The sequence below is a fragment of the Myodes glareolus genome, chromosome 4, assembly GCF_982192425.1.
Source record: "Myodes glareolus chromosome 4, mMyoGla1.1, whole genome shotgun sequence".
Classification (NCBI taxonomy): domain Eukaryota; kingdom Metazoa; phylum Chordata; class Mammalia; order Rodentia; family Cricetidae; genus Myodes; species Myodes glareolus.
In genome coordinates, this window is record NC_142029.1 from 88,321,568 (window position 1) to 88,333,572 (window position 12,005).

Sequence of the window (12,005 nt, forward strand, 5' to 3'; positions counted from 1 at the left end):
TTTCATTTTAAGTCAAGTATGGTGGTACACGCTGTTATTCTCAACAAGGAAAAGTAGGCAGATTTCTAAGTTCAAGGCCAGCCAAGTCTAGAAGTGAGATCCTGCCTCAACAACATTTTTTACAATTTGGTGGATTAGCACAAGTTCACAACTTTTGAACTACAAACCTTAATCCTCTAGCTGCATGCATTTAAGGAATTACTGGGTGCAGTGACTCATGCCTTTAATCCTAGCACTTCAGAGGTAGAGGTAGGCAGGTCTCTTGAGTTCAAGGCCAGCCTGGTTTACATAGTGAGTTCCAAAACAGCCAGAGCTCTATAGTGAGACCTGGTTCTCCCCCCCACCCCAGAAAAAAACAAAACATAACTTTGAGTCAACACCTAAATCTTTTAAAGGTCACATCCCACTAAAATATATGAGACATGGAAAGGTTGGTTTCAACTATAGTGTGTATACATATTTACATATGTTTACATATATCATATGAAATACAGTACAAACCAGGCAAAAGTCAGCACAGCAGTGTTTCTCCTTGAGTGATGATTCAGGACTGGTTTTTACACTCTCCTTTAACCCAAATTTGCCAGTGAATGATTAATTTTCAAACAGTTGTACATTATTTCTATTTGGGGAAATATACAATCTGCACACAATGCTTGAAACTTCAAACACTAGTATTTTATTCATAATGACTTCACTGCCACATGATTTACCTGCATCAAAGTTTGCACCCAATTATTATTGGGTATTAAAGGACACTGAGCTCGGGGTTCTTGGCTATCTCTAGCAGCCTCCACATTACAACATAAGCATGTGTGCCAGTGATGAACCAGCTCAACTTCATTTTAAGTATGGAAACCATTTTGTTATAAAGTAAGAATAAGGTCATAAGAATAAGTTTGTTTGCTGCAGAATTCAAGCTTGACCATGCTTTAACCTGTTTCTGGAATTTGACATGCTCCCTACTCTATGGAGTTTGACTCACACCTTGAACGTACCCTGATAAGATGGTCTACCAAATAATTTTTGAAATGTTCAGCTAAATTCTTATGTAACCAACATTCCTCTGGAAATCCCCCAATCTTGAAAAACCGTGTAGTCTTGCAGTTTTTGAACTTTATAAACCCTTCCCTGTGTTCGATGATATTTTCTTGAAACCCCCACTTTAGGGAGAGAGCTCTACCTCACAGAAAATAAAGCTTACATAATTTAACCAAAGAATTTGGGTAACGATCCTTACTCTTGTTTGGTGGGATTAACACCAGGGTTTGGCAGAGGGCCGGGCAGATAGACTTGACTTTTTCTTGAGAACTGATGGTTTCTGGGCTTACGTTCTCATATGGCCAGATGCAAAGAGGTCAGCATGTGGGCATTAGGAATTAAATGCAGGCTAGAAATCCACACAAGTCAAGGGCCCTTGCAGAATATATAGTTTGGTTTTTTTTCTTTGTTTTTAACCAAATAAACTCCTGATACAACATCTTGCTGCTTCTAGTGACACCAGAGCCCCACAGAATAATGAGAAACGCTCACTGCTTCAGTTCCCACTTCTCACACCAAACAAAAGAGCTGTGTGCAGGTGACACTCGTACTCCTTTCTGTGCTTCAAGGACACTGTAAATCTCTTGCTAACAATCTGCCTGAATATACAGATGTATCACTAGTTATAGTACTTTTATTTTCAATTTCTTGGGGCGGGGGGAATTCAAGAGTGTTCCTCTAGATAATTCTGGCTGTTATGGAACTCACTCTGTAGACCAACTAGACTTGAACTCAAGAGATCCACCTATCTCTGCCTTCCAAGTGCTGGGATTAAAGGTGTGCACAGCACGCTTGGCTTATTACCAATTTCTAATAGGTGCAACTGTCAGAGCTGCCAGCCGTCTTTAATCAGCTGGTAGACTGCACCATCACCTTTGCCTTGCCTGCACTCATTCTTATCATGTAGCTTTTCTTTCACCTAAACTCTTCAATGTGGATTACCCTTAGCTCAACTTCTATCTCTCAGGGACCCGAGACTTATTTTTAAGGACCTATTTGCCCCAAGTACATCTACTTCCATGTGTCCCTATGCCTGTGATTTCTTCACTCTTTGGGCCCTCTCTCTTTATTCCTTAAGGCCTGTCCTTAGCACCTGCCACTATGCCTAAACATAGGACTGATATGTCTCAAAGATTCATTTTAGAATAAGATTTGTGCTGAATACAGATAGTTTTGGGAGCTTAATGAGGATACAAATACATGGTCTAAGGTTACCTGAAAGATTAGCCATGAGGTAGTAATGCTTGACAAAAGACAGCTGTTCCACAGATGGGACCTTCTTAGCATCCCCAGCCATTTTAGGGGTTTGGAAAGAACACACAAAGCACCAGCCTCTGCAGCCTTCAACATCTCTTGTATGCCTGAGGGTTCTCAGTTTTGGATGAAGGGGCAGAAATGGGCATTTCACTCCCTATATCAGGGAAGTAGGTGGTGGTAAGGCCCAATGTTGCAGTTAAGAATTAGATCAGCCCAGAGGCTTGAGCTAACAAGAAGACAAAGATAAGTAAGTATATGTTGTTCAAATGCTTATCTCAGAATATAGGAAGAGCCATATGGTAGCTGGGAGCTATTCAGTGAGGCTTCTGGTAATTGCCCTTAAAATCCATAGCTGTCGTCATTTAAACTCCTAAATGCCCAAATCTAAAGAACTCGCCCTTGTATTTAAGAGGTGTCAAATGTCCTTTGACACCCCTGTCCTAAGTCCGGGAACCTAGTGTGTAATAAGAGCAGTGAAGGGAGGAGCTGGCAAGGTACTGCTAGGGTGGTAAACGGCACACTGCTTATATTCACAGGGCCATGTGGTCCAGGCATAGCGAACAGCAACCACGGTGCCAAGACAAGCATTGATACCCAAGATCAGGGTCTGGGTGGAGAACGTGTTCACAGGAGCTGGAAGCCATTTGCACTGATGGTCACTGCAACAGGAGATCTAATAAGAGAAACACAGAATGGCCAGGCAAGTTAGAGGGGTGTACCAAAAAAAAAAACCAGAGACCCACTCTTTCAGACATACTAGAAAGGAGGGAAAATAAAGCCACTCTGAGCTAGAGAGCAGTTAGAAGGGTCTGGTGACGGAGTCACAGGTTAACAGTAAATGTTCATGTAGGTTAAAGGTATAGCTTGGTGGACACACCTATGCCTAGCATGGACAAGGCCCTGGGTTTGGTTAATGTTCAAGTGATTGAGTAATTAAAACCCATTGAAAAATATTAACTTTCTGGGGAGACAAGGAACAATAGTCCAGCATTCAGAGACTGGACCCCTGAGCATTCTCTAGCTGATCTCTCCTCCAGAAGTAAAAGTCAGCAAGAATGTGAGTTTGCTAGCAACCCAGCTGTGGCTCTCCGGCACCCCCAGAGGCTGCAGGAAGACAGGACACAGAGTCACCATGGCTGCTGAACCTTGAGCATTAGCACCAGAGAAGACAAAGTATCCGGAACCGTGGTTCCAGGGCCAGATGAAAGGCAGACCACCAGCTAACAACAGGAGAGTGCAGAGCTTTCTTGACAATCTCTAAATTCACCTCAAGCCCGCGTGGAAATTGGCAGAGGACGGACACTGACCAGGCCTCTGAGGCGCGTAGACCCCTGGGAACTGCAGCTCTAAACTGCACAAAGGTCACCTGTCACGATTATCATCTCCTACCACGCCCTCTTTTCACACCTCAGCGCCCAGCCTGGTGTCCTCCGGTATCCCAAAGACATCTAGGAAAGCCTCTTCCCTCAACTACAAAAGATTCTAATTCATCTCTTCAATCAGTGCTCAGACTGACTGCGTTAGTTCATACTAAGCTGGGAATCATGCAGCTTAAGTTTTTCAAAACAGATGCTAACCTCTGAGAATTTCACATTTTAGCACAGCACAACAAAAAAGACAGCTAAGGTTTAGGGGATTCTTTTAGCGCAATGATCATTTAACAGATAAAGTCTGAATAAGGCCATTCTCTGAGTAAAGGTGGCTGCCCTGAGAAAGGAAATAGGAAAGTAATACAGTTTATTAGGGGCTGATTTTCCCTTCCTTGGCTGCTGTATCAAACTTGTGTCCAAACTAATGGATCAGTAGTTGTGCATTTGTCCCTCTGAGATAAATTCACCACCACCCCAGCCACCCAGCAGCTGTTCCGACATCACACTGCCGTGATGAAAAGGGGCCTCAGTGGGGGAAAGATTCCCCACTACCACAGACATAGACCCATCCTCATCCTCCCTCTGCTATTCTCACCTCAAATGTCTTGTTATCTTGCCTGTGCACCTTGATTTCCTGGTCGTATGTGAGGTTGAGCAGCCCATTGTGAGCCAAGAGTTCTATCTTCTTAGGTAGTGGTCCTTGAAAGGTCAAATTTTTCTCACCGTAAGCCACAGCTCGAGCCCCCAAGTGCAGTCGGTAGGCCACAGTCTGTTTGTCTCGAGGGTGGATGCTGCAGTGTAAGAACACATGGGGGAGGATGGGACTGAGCGCAACAATAACCACATGTTATAAGGCAGAGTATTCAAAGCACTCAAGGAGGGACGAAATAACACTTCTTCAACGGTGCATTTGTTTTTATTTTATGTGCATGTATGTTTTGCCTGCATGTATGTCTGTGCATCACATACACACCTGGTGCCCGTGGGGGCCAGAAGAGAGTGTCACATCCTCTAGAACTGGAGTTACAGAGAGTTATGAGCCACCATATGGGTTCTGGAAACCAAACTGGGGACCTCTGGAAAAGTGGCAAGTGCCTCCTAACCACTGAGGCATCTCTCTGGTCTCTAAAATCTTTTTTTTTTTTTTTAAAGAAGAAGGAAGTAAGGGAGGAAAGGATTTCCAGATATGGTGGCACATGCCTGTATGAACAGCAGTTAGGAGGCAGAGGCAGAAAGATCACACATTCAGGGCCAGTCTAGTCAACACAGTGAGAGTCTGTCTCAAAATGCTAAAAAAAAAAAAAAAAAAAAAAAAAAAAAAAAAAAAAAAGGAAGAAGAAGGGAAAAGGTGGGGGCAAAGAAGGAGGAGGAAAAAGAAGAAGGAGAAGAAGGGAAAAGGTGGGGGCAAAGAAGGAGGAAGAAAAAGAAGGAGAAAAGGAAAGACTAAAATTAGCTGAAATCAATAATCAGTGGCTAATGATCTTCAGAACAATGAGCGATGAGAGATGGATGGACTTAGAATTTTACAGCAACTGAGGGCGAGAAGGAAGAAAAGGAGAGGGAAGAGTGACGTGTAAAGGACTGGACTGCTGGTTGCAGCTTAGGTACACTATGCTTCCGCCATCTACGCTGGCATGTGCTGCAATAACCCAAGCCTAGGACAGCTAACATCTACTGCCGGCCACTAAAAGCCATCCTTCCTCTGACCAGATGTTCACCATTTAGGTCTGCTTGCCTTTTATTTATTCACTCAATAACTATGATCAAGTTCTTTCTGTAACCTAAAGGTCATGTATCAGGCTCCATTTCATATTTGGAATACTCTATCCTACAGCTAGTATGCAATATTCATTGGTGCTGACAACAAAAATGCCAGCCTTCCCTGAGTCCATACTATAGTTCCACAGCCTATTCTCACCGAAGGTGATTATATCCATGATTTAGTTTAGTGACTCAGTGTAAGCAAAAGTGATTTGTGTAGTGTGTTTTAAGTTGTCTGGACACCAGTCAGAGTCATCTGAGAAGAGGGAACCTCAGTTGAGAAAATGCCCCTGCCAGACTGGCCCGTGGGAAAGCGGTGGTGCACTTTCTTGGTTTATAACTGATGTGGGAGGCCTGGCCCATTATGGGTGATGCCACCCTGGGCTGGTGGTCCCGGGTTCTATACGAAAGCAGGCAGAGCAAGCCAATAAGCAGCACATTCAACGTGGCCTCTGCATCAGCTCTGGCCTCCAGGTTCCTGCCCTGCTTCAGTTTCTACCCTAACTCCCTCTGATGATGAACTGGGATGTAGAACTGTATGCTGAAATAACTCCTTTCCTTTCCAAGCAGTTTTGGCGATTGTATTTCTAACAGCAATAGAAACCTTCACTAATACATGTGGCTTCCAGATGACAGCACTTACTTCCTAATATAAGACTTAAAAGTAATGATGGGAGGAAGATAAGCTTGGAGAGTCATTTCTTTAGGGATGATACTAGGGCTCAAACCAAGAGCTTAGGACACACTAGATAAGCACTCTACTACTGAGCTATGTCCCAGATCTTTGGAGACTTTTGCTCTGGATCTGTGAACAACTGTAATGAACAAAGTCTCTATTGACCTGCTCGACTGAGTGTGAGCATGACATAAGCTCTTTTTGCATCAATGCACTGAGGTAGGTGCCAAGGGGGTCTTGGTTGGTTTACTGGTCAGAGTTTCTGTATTGGGGGAGGTGTGCTTTGGTTTGGATTATTGCAGCACATTCCAGCATAGATGATTGATATGTAGTACATCTAAGCTCTAACCCAGAGTCCAATCCATCCCATTACAAGTGAACATCACAGTGAAAGACAACAGGCATGAATATTCACTGGTGAAGCAAAGCTGGAGAGGCAAGCATACCTGCCAAAAGGTGAGTCCCGATCACAGAGATCCATAGCAACAGCCATGAAAGTATTGGGCATCTTCAGGTTGGGGACAAAGCCAAAGTCTGCTGTTTGATGCCAGCGGATCTCAGGAAATTCATAATCTGATGTGTCCGTCGAGATGTATGAAGACAGCTGGAAAAGAAAGATGTTGTCATTTTTACTGGATTCGACCCCTGGATGCTTCTCACTGACACTTTGCTTTTATTCAAGTATTTATAAATAAATACATTTATTCAAGTATTTTCTGAGCATCTCATACTGTTGAGGATGTTTCTGGGGATGAACAGCATAGTCTCCAACAGCCATGTGACCTTTTACAATGTATTGTGAGTCTTATTCTTTTTTCTACTCAGTTGAGGCTCACCCTGTGGTTTGCTGATCAAGAGAATGAGGCAGAATTTGTGTGCAGCTTCTGAATCTATGTCCAGAGGCCTTTGCTTATAGCTTCATGTTCTTAAAATCATGTATTAGCCATTAAAGAACAAAAAATATCCAGCTACTCTGCTGGAGAAACTGTAAATAGAGGAGGTTTGGGACTTATTACGGAGACAGCTAAAAACAGCAGCTGAAGGGCCAGTCATGTGAATTCTAGATGCTGCAGTCAGATTATGGCCATACTAGCAAGTCTCACTAACAATACCTAGGACAGAAATGAACAAACCCGACTTAGCACAGTCTCGCCAGCTGTGCAAGATGAGTAGATAACAACACTGTTTTCAGTTACTTATCAGGGTGATTTGTTACACTGCAACAGGGAGCTGATAGATGACCATGCAGCACAGGGCTGGCACCAGAGAAGCAACGGAGAATCCACCCTGTACATGGCAAGTCCCAACAAGACCCCAAGTCTTCACTCCTTCTCATATCCACACCTCTTGAATGTGACTTTGCAGTTCCTCCGATTATAAGAAGCAGTATATTCTTCCACCCATTGACTCTGAGGTCAGTCATGAGGTTTGCTTTGACCTTGGAAGCTGAGATTAATGTGTGCCAGCCTAGGTGTCAGTAGGTCTTGCCTAGTCTGTACTTCTGACATCACTGAGAGAGGAATGTGGCTTGGCCAGCCTACTGCTCTCTAGAAGAATGAGAGCTGTGGAATGATGCTGTCCATCTAACAAGTCCAGCTCTGCTTCAACTGGAGCTGAGCCCTGGCTAAGCCACACAGCTCTGAAGAGCTCAGAGGGGCTTAGACAAGACCACCGAAGCCCCAGGTTCCTTGGGTATGTGAACTATAACATAAAGACTGTTCTGAGCCATGGGATTTGGAAGTGGTTTGTGACAAAGTTGTAGCTACCTAGTACATGTACTTTTCAGCTTTGCTGGAGGGACAGACCGGAGCATGACAAACTAAAAGTAATATGCAGCCACACACAATAGTATAGATTGAAAGCTAATTGGTGCTGCAGCAATTTGAGCATACATTTCAAACAGACAGTGATTACTGTTGTGCAAAGACTCAATATATTTAGGAGGTTTTTTTAAAAAAAAAAAAATGCTCCTTCCTGGACCTGGAGGGAGGGGGGAGGAGCTTGGACTGCCTGCAGGGTGGGAGACCCTGACTGCTATTGGGGATGGAGAGGGAGGAGGGGAGGGAGTGGGGGGAGTGGGAGGGGGTTGGGAGGAGGGGCGGAAATGGAGACTTTTGTATTTTAATAAACTTTGAGGGAAAAAAAAAGCAGAAAAGCAAAGAAGCCATCCAAGGAGCCATGCTCGGATGAAGAAAAACTGCTTCTTGAGGAACTGCTGTTCTGAGGGAGGCTGCAGACCACCTGCAGGGGTTTGTGATTGAAAAGCAAGGTTGGAAAGACAGCTGGCCAAGGTGGGAACACGGTTCCTACTTGATTCTGTAAACAATGACAGCCACTCAGGACGGGGTAGCTACACAACACCATGGCTCAAATCCTTAAACTGAGAACTGGAAAATGGTCAGTCTTAAAAGAATTTCAGTTCAATGAGTGCCATTGAAAATGTCGACATAGTAAAGGCAAGTTGTAAAGCTAGCATGGCGACTGGACAGGGCACCTCCGAAGATGAATGTCCACAAAAGTGCACACATTCAAGAACTTGTCCCCAGTAAGTGCTGCTGATTAGGCGGGAGAACCTTTAAGAGATGGGGCCTAGTAGAAGGAAGACAGGTCACTGGGAAGTTGATTTCAAAGTGGATCTTAAAATGCCAGTCTGTTTCCACCACCCCTTCCTCCAGGTACCGTAACATGAACAGGTTTCTCTGACACTTGATCCCACAACGGTGACAAGGCCAATTGGATACAGACTGGAATCTCTGACCAAAATAAGCCTTTCTTCCTTTTATGTTGACTTGTCTCGGGTACTCATTGTGCTGGCACAAAGTTTAATATTTCTAGACAGGCAGACAGACAGACAGACAGACACACAGAAGCCAGACCTATCTAGAAGGGTAACAGTGGGACTAGGATGCTCAGAAATGAAACAAACCAGCAGGATCAGGCAGCCGACCAGACACAGGCCCAAGGGAAAGTACTAAATGCGCAGCATAGGATCATTTGCTTGGGCTCTAGAGAAATGCACCAAAGACAACTAGAATGTGTAGAAAACACCGTTCCAGAAAGAACCTGTGCAAAATTGACACTGGTGTAGTGTCAGGCAGTCTGTTCGTTCATTCTCTCAATGAGCGCTTACTTGATTCAGGCAACAACCTCACCAAGAAGATGGAGTAGGGGAACAAAACTCAAAGTGGCAATTTTCTTACAAGATTACATTCCAGAAGACAGACATGACAAACAAAATAAGGTAATTCACTTTATCACCAAGAAAATAATAATATATAATATGAATTCATATATAATATGAAAAGAGAGAGTTCCGAGGCTGAACAAAAACCACAGCATAAGAAAGCAAGCTATGTGGATACCGAAGCATGTTAGGAAGAATTCTAAGATGACACACACTAACTCATATCCTTATATGAGACTATACCCTGTGTGATAGGGATAGCTTGCTCCTAACCAACAGACTATGGGAACGGGATGCTATCCCTAGGATTATGTCCCGCCACATGGCAGAGAATGCATTTGCAGATGTAATGTTGCCAGTCAGGTGACTTCAAGATCAAAAGGGAAGGAATCTTGGTGAGCCTGACCAGTGAGGGGTACCCTTTCAGAAAGGTCTGGAGTCACGGACTGGTCCCTGCGGCCTTTCAGGAATCTGACTGCCATAGTCCTAGAGAAGCTTCAAGGAAATTAATTTTGCCAACAATTGTGGGAGCTTAGACGAGAACCCCAAGTCTCAGAGGAGACTCCCTCCAGCTCTGCCTGACACCAGCATCCAGCTAAGCCACCTGTGCCAGGCTCACAGCAAATGGGAACTGAGAGATAATAAATAAATATATGTTGGATGGTTTTAAGCTGCTAAATATAGTATCATGCAGCAAGAGAAAATAGAGTAGAGAAAATACTTTGCAGGCAGGAGAAAAAGAAAGTGTCAGGAATTAAAGTCAAAGTACGCCTAGTGTTCTTAAGGAAAAATATCAGGCAACCAGTATGGCTCAGATGGAATAGGTAGAGAGCATTAGGAAGTGAGGTCAAGGGTGATGGGAGCAGAGCACACATGGCCTTCTTGGTATTAGTTGCAAGTCAAGGTGGGGGGCACACTGAAACCCTGACTGATACATTGAGAATATCCTAAAGAGGAAGAGTCAACATAGAAACAAGAAGAAAGACTTTTGATAGGAAATAGTAAGTCAAAGGAGAGTCCTTGGCTAGTGAAGGAGCAGTCAGGGTAAGAGAGAAGTGCTCTAGACCCTACACAGTGAGCAGTAAATAAGACAAACTAATTCATGCTAACATGCCCCCCGCCCTGCAAAGAACGGGGGCTCCTGAGAGATGGTTCACTAATCCAAGTGCTGAAAGCAAAGGACTGGTGAATGCCCAGCCATGAATCCAGTGCCCATGCCAATCCCTCCGAAGTTCAAGGTGAGGAAGAAGGGGAGAAAAGGATGTAGAGTCAGAGGAAATGTAGACCTTTAAAGGAATGGACCACTAACTTCTAGATGGTCTAGCATAGCTAGTATACTTGAACTCACAACAGCTGTGATTAACTGCACAAGATCTATACAAGATTGGGCTTGTCAACACTGTCATGAGAAGGGGAGGGGCTTGTGGAGCCCCCACCCCCACCCCTCTCTGAGGATTTGTATACAGCTAAAGGTTGAGGAGAGAGAAAGATTTCCTCCAGTGATGTAGCTATTGGTAAGGTGCCTACGCTCCTGTAAATAAACCTTCACCCATGATCCTACACTGGAACACACACACACACACACACACACACACACAGAGAGAGAGAGAGAGAGAGAGAAGGGGAGTTACCTGGAAAGGAGAGGAAGATTGAAGGGAAAAGAGGGGGACAAGAGAGAGGAATGGGGTGAATATAACCAAATTGCTCATGAACATGAAGAAAAGGTCCTAATGCAATCTATCATTACGTATAGTTACTATACAGTAATAGAAGTTCACATAAAAAGGAAGAGGATGCCTTAGCACCACAGTGACACACGTGTTCCTGCTGGGTTTTTCTTTCCGAGCTTATGTTCTGATGATTTAGACAGCATCTCATTCTCAGCCCTGGTTCCAGCCAACGAAAGACATCAGCCTACTCTCTCTTTTCACAACCGTGATCTAACAAGAAGTCAAGACACAGTCTGGACAGCACCCAGATTTTCATCTGACTCTATTCCAAAATGCCTGACCCCACCAGAGAAGCTCCATTCTACAGAGCGTTCTACCCAGCCTTACTCATCACACTGCCCAGAAAAAAACCTGGCATCCTCTAACACATGCCCAGATAACACTTTAAGGATGTTTCCTGATTCGTGAGTGATGTGTGCAGCATCAGGAAAACAGAGAAAGGTTAAAGCAGTGACGGGAGCCCTGACTGTGGCACAGAAGCAAAGGAACATTCCAGTTTTCTTGTTAGGATCCTGCTGTGCAAACCTGGCTTAACATAGGAAACGACAAACCTTGCTTCACAGCAGAATCTCATCAAAAAGAAAAGAATAAGGCTGGGGAGACAGCCTAGGCAATCAAGGGCCTGCGTGGAACATTTGGTTCCCAGAAAACACAAGCCCAGCACTGCGGAAGCACACACAGGGTTCCAGGCTATGAGACTTCACCTCAACAAACGATGAACAGCATATGAGGAACCATACCAAAAGCTATCCTCTGGTCTCCCACATGCCTGTACATGCATATGCCCCCGTACAAACATGTACACATACATACACACACACACAACATACACAACACACACACACACAAACCCTAACTAGTCCTCCATCTTCTATCAAGGTGAGGATTGTAAATGGAACCATATTCATCACGCAGAGTCATAATGGAAACAAAGCAACAAAGCCACTGGAAACAGCCTTAAGCTCAACAGGCAGACCTGCTACATC

At 44.2% G+C, this 12,005-nt stretch overlaps 1 protein-coding gene across 1 annotated transcript in view; it reads right to left on the reverse strand.

Annotated features, from left to right (window-relative positions):
* Nucleotides 1-656: 656 nt before the first annotated feature.
* Siae (sialic acid acetylesterase) overlaps nt 657-12,005 on the reverse strand; it is a 35,503-nt gene continuing 24,154 nt past the window's right edge. The window contains exons 8-10 of the mRNA XM_048448393.3: nt 6,552-6,709; nt 4,264-4,459; nt 657-2,971 (exon numbers count right to left, since the gene is read on the reverse strand). Coding sequence (XP_048304350.3) covers nt 2,753-2,971; nt 4,264-4,459; nt 6,552-6,709 — 573 coding nt within the window. The 3' untranslated portion in view covers nt 657-2,752. The remainder of the gene's footprint in view (nt 2,972-4,263; nt 4,460-6,551; nt 6,710-12,005) is intronic.